Source organism: Mastacembelus armatus, chromosome 21, assembly GCF_900324485.2.
Source record: "Mastacembelus armatus chromosome 21, fMasArm1.2, whole genome shotgun sequence".
Lineage (NCBI taxonomy): Eukaryota > Metazoa > Chordata > Actinopteri > Synbranchiformes > Mastacembelidae > Mastacembelus > Mastacembelus armatus.
Window position 1 is genome coordinate 24,545,036 of NC_046653.1, and position 22,428 is coordinate 24,567,463.

Consider the following 22,428-nt stretch of genomic DNA (forward strand, 5'->3'; position numbering starts at 1 on the left):
AACCAGAACTAAAGCAAATGTTGGACTGAAGCTTAACCTTTGACCTTCCAGACCACACGTCTCTGCTGTTCTATTTAGTTCTCGCTGTAACCTCTGGAACCAGATGAGTGGGTGTAGCAGCCTAAATCCCTGCTTCTGTTTGTGTTTGCCCACTCTCTGCCCTCTAGTGTTGAAAAGTCACTTAATGCAGCTTTAACCACGTTGAATGAGGTCAGTCAGTACAAAAATGGAGAGTGTGTTTGCTGTGTCAGCACTCAGCAACATGAATAGACCCACTCAGCCTGGAGAAACAGACTACACCTTATACCAACACCAGGTGTGTTTTCAGTCAGGCGGTCAGCTGAAGTCAACATGGACGAGAGCAGAGGAAGAGAACGGAGGAGGATCAGGAGGTGTAAGAGCCGTAAATCCATGAAAACATTTTCTCTTCTCTCCTGTGGAAAGTGCAGCTGAGAAAACACGGCTGGAAATTAGCAGCCAGGAACCACTGGAAACACGCCTACACACACACACACACACACACACACACACACACACACACACACAACACATTAACACGCACACAACACACTGGCTGTGCTTCATGCTGCTGCTCTGTTTTGTTAAATAAACTTTATTCCCATCAGTGAGAAACACTGAAGGTTCAACTCTGCAGTCTGTTTCAGGCCGGTCTCTAAGGAAGACAAGATGGAACCTAGTCTAAAATCTGGAGCATTGCAACTAAATACATTTATTTAAGTACTGCATTAATAACACTTCTGATATTTGGTGTTTGTACTTTGAGTATTTCCACTTTGTGCTACTTCATCCTTGGACTTCACTACATGCCAGAGCCAAACCTTGGACTTTTTAGTGCTCTACATTTATCTGATACTTAGGTAGGATAGGTAGATAGGTAGTTAACGTCAGCTACCCAGCAGTATATAAAGTACTTCAAATTAGAAGTATATAAGGTAGTTAACGTCAGATACCCAGCAGTATATAAAGTACTTCAAATTAGAAGTATATAAGGTAGTTAACGTCAGCTACCCAGCAGTATATAAAGTACTTCAAATTAGAAGTATATAAGGTAGTTAACGTCAGATACCCAGCAGTATATAAAGTACTTCAAATTAGAAGTATATAAGGTAGTTAACGTCAGCTACCCAGCAGTATATAAAGTACTTCAAATTAGAAGTATATAAGGTAGTTAACGTCAGCTACCCAGCAGTATATAAAGTACTTCAAATTAGAAGTATATAAGGTAGTTAACGTCAGCTACCCAGGAGTATATAAAGTACTTCAAATTAGAAGTATATAAGGTAGTTAACGTCAGCTACCCAGCGGTATATAAAGTACTTCAAATTAGAAGTATATAAGGTAGTTAACGTCAGCTACCCAGCGGTACATAAAGTACTTCAAATTAGAAGTATATAAGGTAGTTAACGTCAGCTACCCAGCGGTATATAAAGTACTTCAAATTAGAAGTATATAAGGTAGTTAACGTCAGCTACCCAGCGGTATATAAAGTACTTCAAATTAGAAGTATATAAGGTAGTTAACGTCAGCTACCCAGCGGTATATAAAGTACTTCAAATTAGAAGTATATAAGCGTGCTACTCTTCAGCCCTTTTATACTGAAGAGTAATGAACAAATATGGGCTGTAGTTCACGTTTGACCTGCACTTAATAAAAACACAACCTTCCTCAAAACACAACAATTTGTGGCAACAATAAGGATTTTCTGTTCACACACGTCCTCACTGAAGATATTTGAACACATTTTTCCATATTTATATACGAATATAAATAAAACAAGTCATGCTGCTCCACTCAGATAAGTGCAACATGTGATGCCCCAGACTTTACTAACAGCCTCATGGTTAAAGTTGTGTTTTTCTTTGGAAGCAGCATCGACACTGTTGACCTTTGACCTTCCAGACACAAACACCCACAGACTTCAGCATTGACCATGTTTTCTAAATTCATGTTTAATGGTTGAAACTGCTGTCAAGAGTAAAAAAAAAAAAATGGACATGTTAGGAAAGTTTACAGGTAAGAGTACTGTAGTATTGAGTGTTAGTGTGTACATGAACAGATACTGTGCGATAATACCAGTGCTGCTTGAGTTCAGACAGCAGGAAATGCTGCAACGTTGCAGTGAAATGAAAAAGGCCCGTTTGACTTGTCTCAGTAGGCAAAGCACAGTTGTGAAAATAATGAGTGGGAGCTGCTTCAGTTCTCAAAGTCCTGATGTGGGACTGGATGGCTGACTGGCACATTTTACTGGGACTTGATCAGAACACAGACATGGTTAATGGTTCTAGTTCCACATGTGCTTCTCCTACCATGACAAGTCAAAATGTCTGCTGCATGAGTCTCTTTCCTGGAGACGGCAGAGTCTCGGAGCTCATTGTTAAAATGTGAAGACCTCATCCCATAAAAATCCCTACTTTTCCTCAGGGCAGCAGAGCTGACCAGGGACACAAAAAATTGACTTTTAAATGATGCAAATAAGACAAAGACAAAAAAAAAAGCAAAGTGAAACCAGGTGCTGTCTGGACCCATAAGTGATTATATCACATTCATTTCCCATAGTTTCCTGATTACCCTACTTTATAAGTTTCTTCAATTTTGAACTAATTGACAAAGTCTCTAAATGATGCTAGATTGTTTATTTACATAATGTTTGCCAACACTTACTTAGCAAGTAGCTTCAACACCTCTCGCCTCCCGCCTCCACAGGGCTGTAGAATTTTCTTCACCAAAATACAAATTATTTTCCTACACTTAAGGAAGATTCACAAAACCTCCATGGATTAAAATTCCTAGTAGAAAAATTTAAAATTTTTTGTAGTTAAATGAGTATGAGTTTTACAGGGACCTTGGGGAAAATGTTTTTCATTGCAGTACCACAAGTAACCACTGGGGGACAATTGGCAGCATCAAACTGTTAAAACATCCACGGTCTTTATTCAGTAAACGGAACTGACTCAGGAATGAGTCGAATGTCATGTGACCATGTGACAGGCATCATGTGCCAATTGACTTCACTAAATTATGACCTGGGAGAAGCGTTTGAAAGCTATGATGCTAAGTAAGCTCAGATTACCTCCATTATCTATTGTGAACATCAAGACTAAAAATCCATGGTCAGATACTTTCTATGGTTGAAACACTGACAGCAAGAAGCATAAAATCTAGAGTACAGTCACATTTGTCTTCTGTTTAAGAAAACTGCTCCACACCTGTCAGCTGACGTCATAGTTAGGAAGCAGGTGGTAAATGGTGTAATCTGGTGGTCTGATGTTGGACTAATCGTAGTGATGAGCCCTATGTCCAAACTGCTATGGGCCGATCATCCGAGCTGGATAAATGTGAACAGCTATACGATGCTTGAATTTATCTGTCATGCAGGTTCCACTGGAGCTAAATGGGAATAAACAAAAGTGTAATGTGACCGTACCTTTCCACCTCCTGAATATCCAACAAGAAACACATGACTGTAATAGTTTAACATGTCCTACACCTTCGGCTCATACTACTCAAATAGTGTTGTCACATGGTTTAATCAACTTAGCCAAGTCAAAAAATAGAAGATTACAACTGGTTAAAATGAGCACAAGATAAATCATAAAACTGACTGATCCTCACATGCAGATTTCCTTCAAACCTCCAATAAATGATGATGTGAGCAAACAGTTTGTAAAATGGACATTTGTTGTTTTCTGTTTTTTTGCACCAGAGCAGGCACAGACATGTAAAAGACCCTCATTCTTCCTACACAGAAGCACATCCAGATCGAAAATTTTGTAGTTTGGCATCTCTGTGTTCTTTGAGTAATTTTGTGTGTCCTTGAAATCATCTCTGTGTCCCTGTGGTTGTTTCACATCTCTTTGTGGTCGTGTGATTGGGTTTCCCAAAGGAATCGTGAACAGGTGCTGGTCCCAGGGCCTGTGCTCCGTAGGCCCCTCCCCCCAGTAATAGGGTAACACAAAAGTCTGTAAACTCTCTACTGCTCTTGTTGCTGCTGGTTATTGATCTGGTTGCTGCTGCTTTACTCTGGCTGCTGTCTGAAAAAGCGTAAATCTTCGTTCTTTCAGTTCAGTAAAGTTCAGGTCATGGTTTCAGCCCCATCTCAGTCCAAATGTCCAAGTCCAGACGCCTTTTGAATCATTTCAATGTCCAACATTCAGGATTACCGAAGACAGAGATGATGTTCTAGATCAGTGTCGTATACGTCCTGCATGGCTGTGTGTAGCTTTTGTACATCCAATCTCAGGTCTTTGTCATGTCTATTGATTGCTTTAGGTGTATGCACACACACACACACACACACACATTGATAAAAACACACACACACACACACACTAAATGCACACTAAATAATGTTTGTGCAAAGAAAGTAAATGATACAAAAAAAAAAAAAAAAAAAAAAAAAAAAAAAAAAAAAAAAAAATCACCAAACAGTCTGACAGATGAAGAGATGAACTACATTCAGCTACAACAGCCTGTGATAGTGCAATGTCTACACACACGCATTCAACCTCACACACAGACACACACACACACGATCACACACAATCACACACACACACACACAAACGTCAGATCTCAGTGGCCAATCCAGCGAGTAGGTGCTCAGAAACGCCTGATTTCCCATCTCTGCACAGAAAGACAGACAGTCAGAAAGTGACACCGACAGAGACGCGACCTGTCGCTACGTACACAAGACAACATGTTTAGGATCCTGTTTAGGACTGACCACTGCATCTTCAGACACAAACTGCTCAGAAGGTTTTTTCAGACTGACAGGAAACAGATTAAAAAAGGGGCACTTCCTGACAGTGCTCAGGAAAAACCATCTGGGAGAAAAGCTCCTGGTGTGCTTGTGCAGTATCTCAGCGTTGCTTATCAGAGAATCACGCACATAGCACAGGCCCCACCCTCCCCTGAAGACATTTCCTGCTGAACCAAAAACATTTCAAACAACCCTCTGGTCCTGGACACCGCCTGCTTGGTCTGGTGCCCTCTGGTATGCTCTAGATTTCTACTCTCAGTGTTCGATACAATAACAATAAAGACTTTCTACTCTGCTGTACATAAGCATCCACGAAAAGAATCAGTCAGTCAGTCAGCACTTGTGTGTTTTGGACTGAAAATGCTGCTGTTTGTGTGCATGTGACTCTCACCTTGACCTTCCTGCCCAATCTGTCCTTCCACTTCTGAGCAATGGACTTGTCAATCAGGAGCAACCTGCAACCACAAACACAGAGTGAGGTTTCTGCAGAGTTTTATAATTGGGGTGCCCCATTGTGGCCTCTGACAGCTGACACTGTTATAATGTTGTGACTTATACGTCTCTCATGAAGCTGAGATAGTGGGTTTGGACTTTTTACCGCCTGCTGCAACTCCTGCTGATCATACCTGGACGTCTCCTCGTTCTCGTAGCCCATGATGATGTACTCCATCCCGGGCATCAGGCGAGGACACATGCAGGAAGACGAGTAGTAGAGCGTCTGCGTATCCTTGGGAATGTTGACCAGAGAAGACTTCAGCACCTCCTTCACATCCACCACCACCGAGGGCTCCAGACCGCGATTCCTCACCTCCCTCACCCTCGCCCTGATCACTGAAGGACAGAGTCATCAGCAAACATGCACACATTGAACACCGGTCCTTACATTTCTTTAATTTCAGTTCCTGTATGTGATCACAGGGCAGGTGACAAACCCATTGTGGGAAATTATCTTCATGGGGCAGAGTCAGAACAAAGGAGACAAGCGTGAATAAAACGGATGCAGCTGTATGGGTCCTTGTGAGTTTACATGCAGAAACAAAAACTCTTAAACCTTTTCTGACCATCTCGTTTTTTTACTCTGCGGTTCTTTTTCAAGCACCTCCCTTCTTATTACAGAACACATAGCTGGTTCTCAGGACACCTGAAGTTTACTTCACATAACAAGGACCATCTTTGGTAGGTGGTGGAAAGTTTTCACAATGAAGGCTTGTTTCACTGGACTAATTATATTTAGGCATCATAAACTAGCTAAATAGAAACCACTAATTTTGTAATGATCTTCCAGTAGCTTTATTTTGTCAACTTGCTTTGGTTCCAACAACAGAAAATGAGACCTTTGTTACCAGTGAGACCCTTGACCTGGAGCCTGTCCAGCAGCCACAAGCAGACAGCATTTATAACAACAAACAGCAAAGTGAAAACATGACTGAGGGCAGAGAGTCACACAGCAAAGGATTAGAACCCAGTACGACCAGTAAGAGTGGTACCGTAAAAAAAAAAGCAGCATTAAAATCCATAAAGACGACCTTGTTGTGCACTCTGACACAGCACCGTGCTTCGCTAAATGCCTCTGTTTCCATTTCATCTGAATATTTTGAAACTGAGCTCTTGTTTTTAGTGATGTTTGGAACAAAACCTGAAATCTTCTCCAAGTGGATTCTGCAGCCAAAGGTGTTGGTGAGCTCCAAACATCCAGATGGAAATCTCTGCAACCATCTGGAAAAGCCTCCTCCTTTTAGCTGTAGCGTATCTAATTTAATGAAAGTAAATGACGAGCCTTGCAAAATCTTTCCCTTATGAAGGAGAAAACAGGTCAGAGAAAAAGAATCTGGAAGACTGGTAATAGTAAAAAGATGTTACAATAACCTCGTGGAACAGCAGCATAAAGGCTTAAAAAGGTGACTTAAGATCCAGAGTTGTGACATACATCTTTAGTAATATTTTACATGTAGCACCGAGAACTGGGGATTGACTTTGGTTTGGAAAAGTGCAAACAAACCACCACAGAATCTGACTAATGCAAACAGGGTCACAAATATATATAAAAATGGGCACAAATAAAACCTGGACCTGCTCAGAACGTTATTGTCGTGTTAGCTCACGTTCGTACAGCTGAGAGGTGCTCAGGCGCTACCACATCCCTCACAACAGTCCCAGATGACTCACCGTAGTTGTAGTTGTTCTTTAAGTAGGTTTTCATTTCCATTTTGACGGTCTTACACCTGCAGATATCTGCAGACACACGGTGTGGATAAACATTGGTTTAAAGTCAGAAACATTACACAGACAAACTATGTTCTGGCCCCGCCCCCTCAAAAGTCCACACTTCTTGACTGGAAGAGTCACATTCATGTCATATGATGAGATATGAGATGGCTGACAATAAGAAATAATAAAAACAAATCCTATTACCAGCTGAGACTGCTGACCTACTGTTAACAGCCATTATATATATCCTGTCAGAATTTATTTTCCTTCTCAAACAAGCTCCATACAAATTTAAAGGAAGCAGCTGGTGATTCAGTGTGTGTGTGTTATTGAGCCCAGATCCCATCCAGAGACCGACAGCACCAATGAGTGTGGTGTCCTCAGCGTAATGTGTGTGAATCCAGAACCTGGTTTATTAAATTCTTATGAAACGTCAGCAGTGAGCCACACCCAAGAGGTTACAACGCAGTGACAAGCACCACATCTGGGTTTATTTATAGGGAAGGACAGCAGCTCATGTGAGGCCTCCATATTTGTTCTGTGATTTTAAATGCTGGATTCAGTTTCAGAAAACTCTGGATTCCCTCAGAGACGAGTGAGTACGATAACCGCTATGGCATGAATGTGGCATAGACCTTCAGCAGCCTGAACCTTCAGCAGCGTTAGAGACAGGCAGTTACCTGTGTCGGGTCCTCTGCAGTGTAACCTGGGGTCCAGTGGATGGTCTGCAAGGGACTCTGTCAGAGGATCAAAACCACAACAGATGAGCTTTTATTGAAGTGGGTTGTGTTCAGTGAGAAAAGGCCACTGATTGGCTGACGTATGCTCACCTGGGTTACACCTGATCTGAGGGATGTATGGATCTGCAGAGACACAGACAGGCAGCGGTCAGTGTCAGAACAGAAAAAACACCTTTTTTATTTGCTTCATTTCTGAATTGTCTTGGAGGGGAGGAGGATGTTCAGACGGTCGAGGCATCTCAGGGCAGCTTCGAAAAACACCAGCTCAGGAAACCAAGCTTGTATTTTTTTTACAGCATCAGAGAATGTGCACAGCTGCTGAATAAAAGGAGTCAAACAGACTGTGGCTGCTTCAGATTTCTGAACATTCAGACTTGAGTCCTGCTGAAAATCAGCGGAACGACCTCCACCCTGACTGAACCTCAGCAAATCAACAAATCACACCGAGGGAAAATCCCAAACCCCGTTGAGCCGAGCTGAGCCAGGCCAGCTCCGAGATACGTGGGTGTATCCTTATGGAGGTCAAGGGGATTGAGATGAGGGTTTTGTCAGGACTTGCTGGTCCAGGGCCTGTTTAAAGAAGCAGAGGACAGTAAGGGTTTTATTGAGTGTAAAACGAGTGGGCCGCCTGTATCAAGGAGCTCTTTGAGAAAGTGAGTGGGAGTGAAGTCGGAGGGGAAATGACTCACGCTATCTGTCGGAGAAGGAGCAGAAACAAACCGCTAAGAGTAGAAACATAGAAAACACCGACAGGGTTCAGCTAAGCAGGGAAAACTGCTTCCTGATGGTCCATGTTTTTCAGTAAACACAGAGTAAAATGTCCTTATTCAGATGTAGCCTCAAGATTCAGGCTCTTACAGGAGTAAACGAGTCTGTATTCCTGAAAAAGTCAGTTCTTTAAACCAGCTGCCTGCTCATGACCCTGTCCTGTAAATAAACATTCCACCTTTCTGTAAGAACAGTGGCAGTTTTGTGATTATTGCTCCCTTCACAGGCAAATATTGTGGATTATTGTTAACCTTAATGTCCCAGTCCTAATACAGCCCTCTAAGCTGATGTTTTAGAAAGGTGTTTCGTCAATTACGTATATTTTAAAATGTTAACACTTTTACATATTTGAATAAGAATAAAAGTTGTGTTAAAATAACAGATGAGAATTTTGTTTTAAAGCCCAAATGTGGAAAAAGAAAATTCAGTTTGTGTTTAAATGTAATAATGGCTATTTTGTCTGCTGGGCTTAGGCTTCATCTCTGAGTTTGTGTTTCTGTCTAAAAACTGGGCAGATTTCCTCCTCGTGATATTGACAGAAACAGTTTTTACCAACTGCCTGGGAAGCTTCCTCAACAGTGACGCAACAATGTAAAACACATGGTCTAATCTGACTTCAGCACTGGGCTGGAAACACTGCAGTGTTTCTGGATGAGGTCAAAATAATCAAGAAAGAAAGAACATCCATGAGTCACTGCCTGAAAAGAAGCTGTAGCTGACAGCAACACGATCGATACACGTGAGGTGATGATCTAAACGTGTGGGACGGAGATTTATGATTTAGCTTTTAATCATGTTTTCCTTCATCTCGTTGGATGAAAAGCTTCTTAGAAAAGGAAAAACACGTTGGAATAATAAAAACGTAATTGTGAATTGTAGTGAAGCAACAGTATTTTATTAAAATATTACTCCTGAAATGTGTAAAAGTAAAAACATTCTGTGCACAAGGCTTTAGCTTTAACCAGAGAAGAGGAAAAAACAAAAAAATAAAGCACTGGCACCTTAGACAGTGTTGACAGACATCAGCTTCTGTGTGCAGTTATGAGGAGTAAGTGTCAGGAAACACCTCCTGAAACTGCAGGTTTCTAACTGAAGGCCAAAGCCACAGCTGGATGGTCCGGACCTTTTTAGCAATTAGACCCAGCATGCACCTGTTGATTACACGACACTGTAGGTATGTTTAACGTCTTAATGCTACACAGCTGGTGCTAATCAAAGTGTGGGTGCTGACTGGGTGAGCCCACCCTCCGGCAGTCAGGGAGTGGAAACGTGATGAAGTGAACATGGTGAGTCTGTGGCTGCTCTGTCCTCCTGCAGCCACAGACTCACCATCAGCTTCGTCTCTGCTGCAGCACAGACGGTCTGTTCTTTTGTTCCGTGGTTTCATATTTATCAGTTTTTAACTTTAACCCCGAGCTAAAGTCACCCGAGTACCATACCTGAGTTTTAAATAATATAGTTACACCAAGTCTAACTCTTGACCTGAGTAAAAGCAATAGAAACAGTTCTACCTTGTATATCTACTGCGATGATGGCCTCAGGTGAGATGCAGACCCCGCGGTCGTACAGCGGCAGCTCGCTGCAGGCCAGGCTGTCAGGCCAGCTGTGGTTGTAACGCTTCATCACCGGCTCACAGCCTTGCTTCGCCCGCTCACACACCGCCTTACAGGGTTTGATGGGCTCGTGCTGGAAGTCGATGGTGCAGATGGGAGCGTACATGGCGCACAGGAAGAAGAGCAGATCTACACTGCAGCCAGTCCCTGAACAGAGAGCAAGACACAGACAGGTGTGTCAGCGGCAGCCGCCCCTGATTACTGAGATAAAAGATGCACTCATTTCCAATAAAGTTTGTCATGGAAATACGTCTTATTGAGGACACGTCAATGTTTTTATTGCGAGCAGGGCTGAGGTTTGGCTGCACAGCTTCACAGTGAACTTCTGACCTGAAACCGCTTCCTGGTTTTTGGCCTGCAGGTCTTTCATTAGGAGATTTTTTTGCTTCCTGCATTTTACACTGCACAGCTCCAACCTCAGCTGAGCACTAGGTCCAGCCAAGCCTAAACATATTTATTGAAGACAGATGTGTATGTATCATGAAATATAATAGCAGTTAATAAGGCAGTGCACATTTGATGACCAACGTCCAGAAAAGCAACAACATGCTGCAGCTGCACATCACCACAAAATCCAAGTGGACACCAGAATGTAAAGTACATGCCTATAGCTGCTTTTATCAAAGTGCATCAAGTGAAATGATCTCCCAACACCTATTTCAGTGCATCCACAGCCTTATTTAACATCACGTGGCCTGAGGGCAGAGACCAAGATCAGCAGCACAAATTCAGATAAATGAAACAATGAATGGAGATATGTGAAAACAATAAGGTTCAGAATATGATCATGGGAAAGGTTAAAAATATATATGATTCTTAACTGGCTGGCAGCTTGACAGCAGCTAGCAGGTCTGGGAGGCTTTACAGAGCCACGGTGCTTCCTCGAGCTAAATGCTAACATGCTCGCAAACACAAAGCAGACCTGCAGATGTTTAGCAGGTATAACGGGTGCCAGGCCCTCAGGACATTTATAACACCCACTGAAGGGTGACACATGCAGGGTTTCAATCAGAGCAGCATGCAGCCCGTCACACCCATGGACAGACACATGGTCACACCACCAACCTACGTCAGCCCTACAGCCTCACTGTGGCAGACGCAGCTGTAACAGCTCAGCTCACAGTACAATTCACAGTTTAGAAAAGGATGTGTGAATATTTATTTTTGAGATAAAGAAAGTGGACCTGGACTCACATTGTCAAATATATGGAGTTAACAGACAGAGATAGTGTGTTTACAGAACATGCAGGTTTGTAGGGCGGCGTTATTAGCTCAACTTATCAAAAACACACAGAGGCTGTGATATGTGCTTTATGCAGGTATGCAGACAAAAACTAACTGCACTGTTCACAAACCTTTTTCTACATTTTTTCCACAGAACCGAGAATATCACAGACTAAACCTTTTCCCCTCCACTGTGCAACACTGAGGTGGAGGCAGAAATCTCAAAACATATAAAACACAAACTATCTGCCTGGCACTAAACAGAGGGGCGTTTTTCTAATATGGGTGAACCGTTAACATTCAGGTCATTGTGTTTAATAATCAGCTGCGTTAATCTGATTTCATTTTATTAGCTCTGGACTCAAGTTAACCCATAAAACAAAGGTTTGGCAACCTTTGCAGCAACTCTCCAACATAATGAACAGTGAGACAGTAAACTCAGCTCAACAGGACAGAGCAAAAAGAACAAGAAGTCACTCTATGGTAACATTTACTGAATTCACCTCTTCACTCCTGATTTCCCCCCAGTTTGGTTAGTCCTGCTGCCAGTGGCTCTACAGAAGGCAAGGGCTCAAAAATGTTTGCTTATCTTGCTGAGTAGACGAAAATAAATTTCATGAACAATTCAAAACAAGAAATATAAGATGGCAAATGTACACAGCAAAGATGGAGACGGCTGTAACCATGGCAACTGTACACAGCAAAGATGGAGACGGCTGTAACCGTGGCAACTGTACACAGCAAAGATGGAGACGGCTGTAACCACGGCAACTGTACACAGCAAAGATGGAGACGGCTGTAATTGTTGAATACTTTGGTTTGTGACTACACACTAATGACAAGTCCATCAGCCTCAGCGTTTAGTTTGCTTGCTAAGATGCTAAACCAGAATGTGAATGTGACGTTACACCCACCAAACTTCAGGATGTTAGCACTGTTACAGCGAGCAGCACTAGCATTTGTCCCAGAGCACACACTGTGCCGTGTGGAAGTACAGCCTGGCAGTGCTGCTAGCGTGGCTGCAGCCCTATGGTCTCCCAAAATCCCCAAAAGTGTTTCCAGTTCAAAGCAGAGCTGAGTTTGAAAGCTGTTCAGGATTCACAGCCAAACAAACCAAACTCAGGAAAAAGTTCAGTGTCATGGTTGGTTGAAGGAAAATTCCTGTTTCTCCACAGCCTTTGTCTTACTGTGAGTTCTACCCATCACTTCTGTCCTAGTCTTCTTTCAGCTCTGGCAGAGAACCTGAACATTTAAACACATGTAAAAATGATTCTGCAGGTAAAAGGCTGTGACAGTAAGACTCTCCCTCTCTCTGCCTGAGAGCAGGAAGCAGACCTGGCAGAGGAGGAGGAGTGATAAGAGATGAAGTATGAAGCAGTGTGCAGGTATGATGTTGACACAGTGATAGGTATCCTACTGAAAGGTAACAGAACTTAGTGTTGATTTACAAGAAAACTCCAGTCGGCTCTTTTCATCTGAAGTTTAAAATAAAAACCTACATAATGGATCTGGTTTGTTTCCTGTCAGGTGTCCTGCAGATGTGTTTCTGTGCAGGCACCGTTAGTGCTGTGCACCTACAGACTGCAGACGCTGCGTATTATAGCAACGACTGGGCCATTAATGAATTTATCCGCTGACAGGAAATTAGCTAAACATTCATTTGTGAATCAGTAACGTGAGAATCTGTTGCTTTTACCTGAATAAACGCCTCAGTAATGGAACAGGACACTAAATGACGCCATCTTTGACTCCAGGAAATTAGGATTTATCTTTTCCTGATGTTTTAATCGGTTCCAGCCCTATTATATATTTGTCTAATAATCAATTACATGCAGATTCAACCAGATTATCACAGCTGGTGACGGCACCATATTTCAGTCAGGAAGGTAGAAAGTGAACACTGGGTTAAAACGACTGGTTTTCTTGAGTGCTTTTATGTACCGAGTATCACCCAGTACTGCACTGGGGCTGCGATGATCAGATATCTGTAATCTGTAAACACACCCATGCTAAAAGATTCCCGGACACCACAGGTATTTTTTCCGAGAAACGGGAACAGATTTTGGCAAGTTTTCCCTAAAAATACCAGGATCTCAGTTCCTGGCATTCAACCCTCTGTGGTCAGCTGACTGCCTAATTACATAAATGAGGCCATGAGTGTCTGAGGACACAACTGCTCGTTGCAGTCAGAGGGAATCTGGCACAGACAAGTGGACGTCTTGTTTTGACTGGACATTCATCTGTCAGAGACAATTTCCACTGTCCTTGGTCGAACTAATTTTACAAACGCCTCAGTGGCCGTTTTGGACCAGGGCTGGAGTCAAACCAGGAAACTTGAGAAAATATTTCTGCTTCATCACGGCTGCTGCTTTAGGTGCCAGGTTTCCTTCATTTTTAACGAACTGAAAGAACAATGGTTCCACAAAAATGTTTCCATGATCAGTCAGAAGAGCTCGGTCCAGATCCAGTTCTGCTCCAACACTCTGGTCCACACCCCTGTTGATATTTAAACAGGAGAAGAAGCAGCGAGTGGCCGCGCTCCGTTTGGCTGAGCGGTGTGTTGCTGGTTACACGGTGGCAGAGGTGTTTAAGAGTTTGGGGAAAATAATATTCATTAAAAAGATGCTGGCTCAGTGCTGCAGTGGTGTCACACTGTGGCCTCACAGAGGAAGGTTGTGAGTTTGAACCCATGTTGTCCCTGTGTCTGTGTGGGTTTTCTCCTCCCACAGTCCAAACACATACAGGTCAGGATTAGGGTCTGAACCCAGGTGGACCCGGGGCCTTTCTGTGTGGAGTCTGCATGTTGTCCCTGTGTCTGTATGGGTTTTCTCCTCCCACAGTCCAAACACATGCAGGTCAGGATTAGGGTCTGAACCCAGGTGGACCCGGGGCCTTTCTGTGTGGAGTCTGCATGTTGTCCCTGTGTCTGTGTGGGTTTTCTCCTCCCACAGTCCAAACACATACAGGTCAGGATTAGGGTCTGAACCCAGGTGGACCCGGGGCCTTTCTGTGTGGAGTCTGCATGTTGTCCCTGTGTCTGTATGGGTTTTCTCCTCCCACAGTCCAAACACATGCAGGTCAGGATTAGGGTCTGAACCCAGGTGGACCCGGGGCCTTTCAGTGTGGAGTCTGCGTGTTGTCCCTGTGTCTGTGTGGGTTTTCTCCTCCCACAGTCCAAACACATGCAGGTCAGGATTAGGGTCTGAACCCAGGTGGACCCGGGGCCTTTCTGTGTGGAGTCTGCATGTTGTCCCTGTGTCTGAGTGGGTTTTCTCCTCCCACAGTCCAAACACATGCAGGTCAGGATTAGGGTCTGAACCCAGGTGGACCCGGGGCCTTTCTGTGTGGAGTCTGCATGTTGTCCCTGTGTCTGTGTGGGTTTTCTCCTCCCACAGTCCAAACACATGCAGGTCAGGATTAGGGTCTGAACCCAGGTGGACCCGGGGCCTTTCTGTGTGGAGTCTGCATGTTGTCCCTGTGTCTGTGTGGGTTTTCTCCTCCCACAGTCCAAACACATGCAGGTCAGGATTAGGGTCTGAACCCAGGTGGACCCGGGGCCTTTCTGTGTGGAGTCTGCATGTTGTCCCTGTGTCTAGGTGGGTTTTCTCCTCCCACAGTCCAAACACATGCAGGTCAGGATTAGGGTCTGAACCCAGGTGGACCCGGGGCCTTTCTGTGTGGAGTCTGCATGTTGTCCCTGTGTCTGTGTGGGTTTTCTCCTCCCACAGTCCAAACACATACAGGTCAGGATTAGGGTCTGAACCCAGGTGGACCTGGGGCCTTTCTGTGTGGAGTCTGCATGTTGTCCCTGTGTCTGTGTGGGTTTTCTCCTCCCACAGTCCAAACTCATGCAGGTCAGGATTAGGGTCTGAACCCAGGTGGACCCGGGGCCTTTCTGTGTGGAGTCTGCATGTTGTCCCTGTGTCTGTGTGGGTTTTCTCCTCCCACAGTCCAAACACATGCAGGTCAGGATTAGGGTCTGAACCCAGGTGGACCCGGGGCCTTTCTGTGTGGAGTCTGCATGTTGTCCCTGTGTCTGTGTGGGTTTTCTCCTCCCACAGTCCAAACACATGCAGGTCAGGATTAGGGTCTGAACCCAGGTGGACCCGGGGCCTTTCTGTGTGGAGTCTGCATGTTGTCCCTGTGTCTGTGTGGGTTTTCTCCTCCCACAGTCCAAACACATGCAGGTCAGGATTAGGGTCTGAACCCAGGTGGACCCGGGGCCTTTCTGTGTGGAGTCTGCATGTTGTCCCTGTGTCTGTGTGGGTTTTCTCCTCCCACAGTCCAAACACATGCAGGTCAGGATTAGGGTCTGAACCCAGGTGGACCCGGGGCCTTTCTGTGTGGAGTCTGCATGTTGTCCCTGTGTCTGTGTGGGTTTTCTCCTCCCACAGTCCAAACACATGCAGGTCAGGATTAGGGTCTGAACCCAGGTGGACCCGGGGCCTTTCTGTGTGGAGTCTGCATGTTGTCCCTGTGTCTGTGTGGGTTTTCTCCTCCCACAGTCCAAACACATGCAGGTTAGTTTGGTTGGTGGCTCTAAATTAGGTGAGAATGTCAGTGTTACAGAAGAGACCAAATCATGATCCCACCTCTGGACTCTACCAAACATTTAGAAGTTTTTTCACTCCTGCACTGTTTACATCCATGCTCTTTGTGGGTTCACCGCTTTGCACATTAATGCTGTCGATCAGAGTGTTAGGAGAAAGAGCTGCGATCATCAGGAAACATCAGGAGACACATATTTATTACAGGCCTGGGAGCCTCAGCAGGGAGATGCCTTGAGAAACCTTTACCAACCTGCAAAATCTAAACACTTCCAGCAGACGATTAGCACATGGCAGTTTATCTAGACCTGCATCCTCACAGCAGAACAGTGTGGAACCAGCAGCAGGGACATGTATGAAAACACAACACGTCTCATTTGACATCCGTGGATAACCTGGTTATGGTTCCAAGTCTGCAGCACCAGATGACTTCATCCAGGATTCACAGACAACCAGTCCAAGAACCTCAGAGATTAACATGTTAGCCTGAATTAGTTAAATCACATTTGAACATGACTCTGTTATCTTCACTCTCAGCTCAGCTAAATGACCCTGCACTTAAAAAAGCCAACGATCAGGAACACACAACTGGTACCAGCAACGTGCTGAAGCCTGTCAGAACCATGAACTGCCTCAGGAGGGCACAGACGGTTCAACTGCTTCTAATATGACAAGACACAGGACGAACTACAGGAGAATTAGGCCTGTTGTTAATTTTACAGCTCGTTTGTTTTGTTTGGCTGAGCCCACATTCAAATAGTTTGGAGTCTCTTTACTATCAAATGTTCATTTTTACTGTTTGGTTTTAAAATATTAATATTCTAATAGTTGTCAATCAGTTAATTGATAAAATAATTAGGTTTATTTACACCTTAAATTGTCTGTCCCTCTGACGTCACACATAAACATATATTTAACCATTTTAAAACTAATAATGAAAATGCTGCGTTAACATCAGCTGCCAACAGCTTCAGTAGATCATTCCCCATCATTTATACTGAGCTCATCCAGAGGGACTGACCCAAACTTGCAAACATTCACCTGTGGGCTCTGCCTTTCGGCTCTAGGAGTCGGTCTGTTGAATCTGTAATGAACTCTTTGCAGTCATTTGGCACCAGCTGCGCGCAGCCTGGCAGCAACTCACCCAGCAGCCCTTCAAACTGCTCGATGGCCAGCACCGCGTTGTCCTGCGTGCTGTGGTGGAGGTGGTTCGGCATCTTGGTCATGTTCCACGGCATGGACCGGCACAGCGGGATCCGCACCGGCTCGCAGGTCCCCGCCCGGACCTCAGCCGGCCACAGCGCGCAGGACGCGGCCAGAAGAGACACGAAGAGCCCCGGGGAGAGCATATCGGCGGGTCGGTCGGGTGGTGGGCCCAGGCAGCGGACACACTGAAGTCACGGCAGCGCTGTCGGTGCTCCGGAGGACTGTCGCTCTCAGCGGGACTTATATCCACACAGGGACGGATCTTCCTGCTGCTGCTGTCCGGTGTGCGGGCAGCTGGAGGAAGCGGGAGGAGCTGCTCTCTTATTCACACTTTCACCTCCTCCTCTTCCTCTATCCCTCCTTCTGCACAGCTCCCCTCCTCCCGGCCCTCTCCTCCTCCTCTTGTCCTGCACATAAAGTCCCACTTCAGGGAGAGTCATAGTAAAAGTACTGCATGGAGAAAGTACATACATCAGTACATATTTACCTCTTTAATACTGAATATTATCCCTGCTGGAGCAGGTTTTGAACTTATTTAGCCCTCTTTAATCCACTAGTGTTCAACCTGGGAGTGTGGCCCCTCCATAGGGCCGCCACATAAATCTGAGGGGTCTCACTCATCTCTTTTCAGGTTTTTGGACTTTTCTTAGGTTTTTGGGTCATTTTACTTCTTTGGGCCTGAACCAGTTAATAAAATAAAATGGGAAGTTTAGAGGCAGCGTCTCTTTGTTGGAACTGAAAACATCTCTGACCAACAAATGGACCAAGTGAAAAAGGCCTGGACACTAAACTGGGCACCTGAACCTCATATTTCTGTCACGCCGTAACGCTGAATGAGACTCGTTCAGTTCTCGGGTCTCCTGGACTCTGCTGGTCTTCAGCTCGCTCCACACACATTCGGCCTCAGACGATCCTGTGATTCCTTCATCCTCGGTGTGTTTAGATGTTTTGGCTCGTTGTGCCGTGGTTCTCTGCAGAACCTCCACCATGGAGGTAAAGGTGCAGTTAGATGGGGAGTTATAGCGATTTGGAGCTGAATCATTAAATGTAACCGAACGTCCAGTGAATGCGAGGAGGTTTACCGTGTACACACTGAAACTCCATGAGACAAATTTGTGGTTTGTGGGCGAAACAAATAAAACTTGACTTTAACAGTTACAGTTGTTGATGTTGACCTTTCACCCCAGCAGGCTTGTTGCAGCAACAGCCCAGTGTGTGCGTGCGTGTGTGTGTGTGTGTGAGGCAGTAATGCAGTAATGGTTATCAGATGTTGGAGGAGCTTCCCATGTTAGGGTTGAGTTACAGCCAACACACACGCGCACACACACACACACACACACACACACACACACACACACACACACACTGGGTTTTCTGACTCATGGATCAACATGCAGAGAACTGAGTCAGCATTTTATCTTCCATGCTTCCTTCTCTCCTTCTCTCCCTCTGTCTTTGTTTCCTTCAGTCAGTTTTTGTTCTCTCCTTTTTCATGAGTTCATCTCCGCACGTCTGTTTGTGTTTCTGACGTAAAGACATCACACACTTGGCAGGAACATCTTATCACACACCCTCTCCTCTTCTCCTTGTTTCCTCTCCTCTCCTCTCCTCTCCTCTTCTTTCTCCTCATCATCCCTTGTTTCTGCTCCTTTCCTTGTTCCCTCTCCTCTTCGAGGGAATGAAAAAGCTCTACCTAATTTCAGCCACAACTAAACTGTTTTCCTCTCTCTCTCTCTGTATGTGGAAATATCCTTGGAAACTACCAGAACCTTTTCCAACATAAATATGACTGCAGCTGTCCACACACAGTTATGACAAACTGCCTTGCAATGACTGACTCTAAAAATTTGTTCATTTTCAGTCTCCCAGTGGAGTTAAAAATGTAAAGTTAATCCCGAGGGTGTTTCCTGGGGGGAAGGGTCAGAGGGGCATGAAACAAATCCTGGACCAGTTCAGCAATGAACTGCTATTCCAACAGAACCAGAACCAGAACCAGAATTCTTCTTCTTCTTCTTCTTCTTCTTCTTCTTCTTCTTCTTCTCCTTCTTCTTCTTGGAATAAACATGTCATGTCATCACTCACAACCCAAGTTTGTCACCACTAAGACCTGTAAAAGCTTTGGGATGTTTTTTATGACCATGTTAGGAGGTGAACTGTCAGAAGCAGTTTAGTGACGAATGAAATGAGCTTGACCTCTGCACATCTGGCCAGTTGTTGTGTATGTTGGACGCTCGCTTACAGACACTGTGGCATGCAGCCCCCTCACTGTTGACATGTAAAAGGTTTGTGGGGGATTTTAGACGACGTCCAACCATCCGATGAGTGTCTCTGTTTGTCTCTATGTGGCCCTGTGATGGACTGGTGACCTGTCCAGGGTGGACCCCTGCCTTTCACCCAAAGAGAGCTGGGATAGGCTCCAGCAGGTCCCTGGGACCCTGGTTAGGACTAAGGGGGTACAGATGATGGATGGATGGATATAGTGTGGCCAAAACACCAAGATATTTCTAATACATGTGCACATACAAATCCCAGTTTTCTCCCTTTTCTCATTCAGCTCATCTGGTCATTAATGAAAACACATTTCATTTTTTCTGTAACATTAGGAGGACAGGCACTGCCTTACCTTTCCCTCATGGAAACCAGCTCAGCTAATCATAGATCAAACTCTTGTTCTTCAGGCTGCAGAGAAAATCCTGCACATCCATGGTAAAATCACATGTGCCCTATGATATGAGTTGATCTGATTTCATACCAGAAACAAACCACACCTGTGCCCACTGGCAGGTGCACTGAGACCCTCATTGTCAGGTGGTCTTGGCCTCATTACAGGACCAGCACCAGAGCTTTCGCCACAGCCCGAACAAAACAAATGTCCAAACAAACACACAACTGAAGCAAACCAGACGCATTAGCTGTGACAGTGTGAGTGCAGGGTGGGTGAAGTCTTACGAGACTTTAGGAGTTTCTTTCTATTTGTGCCAAAAATAAGAGTCACATCTCTGGAACCTCAAAAAAAAGCGAATACAAGAACAAGAAAAACACACTTTAACACTGGGGCCAAAGTACTACAGAGTCTTAACAGTCCAAGACGCCAGTGTGGGAATCGTAAACCTAAACCTGTGGTACCAGAACTGTTGCATTACAACTAGAAGTCCATGTGTCATATGTGACAATAAAATACTACATAGCTCAAAAACCTAGAAAGACCATCATTACTTGGGAACAGGTGGACGTGCCCTTCACATAGTTTATCAGCAAAACTTTTAAAAGTGGAAGAATCAGTCGTGTCTCATTGTTAATTTGAAACAAGCTCCAACACAATGTGCCCAAACAGCATATGGAGCTTCTTCACTCACCTCCAGAGAAAAAAGCTTAAATTACACAAAATCATCCAGAACATTGTGAGAAACACAATTGGATTTGGATTTTAATCACAAGTGTAATTAGCATTAATTCATTAATTTAGTCTGATCAACATGTCGTCATTGACTAAAGGGCAGAAACCTGAGTAGCACCACCAGAGTTTTTAGCTTTGGGTACATTATTTTCATAAAAGCAGGGATGAAGCTTCCTCTAGTGGAGCTCACAGGGAACAACACCCCACTGCTGTGATATCATCACGATATTATTCTACACTAATATAGGTCTTTGTTTTCCAAATGAAACCAAAGACTGTCAACAAAACACACCATCAGTCACACATACTGAGAAATTTGAATGAAATCCACTTGTGTTGGTCTGTGTTGTCACTTATGCACTTGTAGGTCTGTCAGTGTTACAGAGTCCCATTAAAAGACAGACAGCAGGTTTCATGTTACACAGCAGCAGCTCACCTGCAGCAGTCGGTCCACACTTCAGCTCAGCTGAGACAGACAGAAGACAGGACTGCAGCTAGTTAGACTGGATTTGTTCTGGACTAAACTGTACTATCTGCCTTCAACTCAACCTGAGCCATTCTGATCCGAGCCAGACCAGGCTGAACATTGGAACAAAAAGGTTTTTATCCCATGTATGGTACTGGACAATATATTTATACATTTATTTCTGTGCTTATTATATTATTCCTTAGTATGTTGTTGTTTTAATGTATATTTATAAATGAGAATCCCCCTTCTGTCGAGTTGAAAATGTCTGATCCCAACTAGCGACTACTGTATTTACACTATTAAGACTTTGTGGTCGGCACTAGTCATCATGTCCACTGGTACAAGCAGGACCAGTTCCTGTGCTGTAAGACGCTGCAGCAACAAGACTGATCATGGTCTCCTCTCCTGGTCTTGTATTAAAATGCAGCTCTATGCTGTGCTTTCTGTAGCTGTACTAAAGTTAGAATCATAGATAGCCAAGCCAACTTTATCTATAAAGCACTTTAAAAAAACAGTAATGAATGACCAAAGTGCTTAACATTAGAATAATTAAAAGTAAGAATTAATATAAAACAGTAAAATGTAATCAACATCTCACACTGGGTTAAAAGCCAAGATTTAAAAATGGACAGTGAAAATATATAGATAGTATATGAAGTGGATGGTAACACTGGCCACATGTCCCTCCTGTAGCCTACCAAACTACCAAACGACCAAAGGACCAAACTGCTAAATGACCAAACTACCAAACGACCAAACTGCTAAACTACCAAACTACCAAACTGCAAAACGACCAAACCACCAAACCGCTAAACGACCAAACTACCAAACTGCAAAACGACCAAACTACCAAACCGCTAAACTACCAAACTACCAAACTACCAAACTGCTAAACTACCAAACTACCAAACTGCAAAACGACCAAACTACTAAACTGCTAAACGACCAAACTACCAAATGTTATCACTGCTGAGTGATTTCCTGCTAAATACTGCTGTTTAATAAAAGTAATGTCACCTTGACTTAATGTATAAAACAAGGCACCACACAGACTCTAATTAACACTCCAGGACGATATAATGCAGCTGTATTGTACATAATTAGCAACCTTATGGCCCTGTGATGGACTGGTGACCTGTCCAGGGTGGACCCCTGCCTTTCACCCAGAGAGAGCTGGGATAGGCTCCAGCTGATCCCTGGGACCCTGGTTAGGACTAAGGGGGTACAGATGATGGATGGATGAATAGCAACCTAATGCAAATGTTTTTGTAGCAGTCAGTATTTTGGGTTTTAAAGCAAATGTTAAATTGAACATCGTCTATGTATCAGGGATTACGTACCTTCATACTGCATCTTATAAAACTAAGTGGAAGCGAAGTAAACAAAATAGGACAATTGTTTTTTAATTGTAATTTTCTGTACATCTCATCCTGCAACAATCTACCAGGACTATTGTTCAACTACCTCTTACTTATC

The 22,428-nt window shown here is 44.1% G+C and overlaps 1 protein-coding gene across 1 annotated transcript; it reads right to left on the reverse strand.

The window, feature by feature from the left end:
• Positions 1-4,425: 4,425 nt before the first annotated feature.
• Positions 4,426-17,403, reverse strand: frzb (frizzled related protein). The gene is made up of 8 exons (XM_026296132.2): positions 17,025-17,403; positions 10,008-10,256; positions 7,819-7,851; positions 7,669-7,725; positions 6,947-7,012; positions 5,407-5,611; positions 5,172-5,235; positions 4,426-4,644 (listed from the first exon to the last, which is right to left on the reverse strand). Exons 1-8 carry the CDS (start codon positions 17,227-17,229, stop codon positions 4,621-4,623), a joined length of 903 nt encoding a protein of 300 aa, XP_026151917.1. The 5' UTR covers positions 17,230-17,403; the 3' UTR covers positions 4,426-4,620.
• Between the last annotated feature and the right edge of the window lie 5,025 nt (positions 17,404-22,428).

Excerpts from the sequence above, each read along its gene's own strand:
- frzb (XM_026296132.2), bottom strand. The coding sequence starts at position 17,229 with ATGCTCTCCCCGGGGCTCTTCGTGTCTCTTCTGGCCGCGTCCTGCGCG. Across the intron at positions 7,852-10,007 it reads CATCGCAGTAGATATACAAG|ATCCATACATCCCTCAGATC; the intron begins GTAGAACTGTTT and ends GTGTCTCTGCAG. Across the intron at positions 5,236-5,406 it reads GAGAACGAGGAGACGTCCAG|GTTGCTCCTGATTGACAAGT; the intron begins GTATGATCAGCA and ends TTGTGGTTGCAG.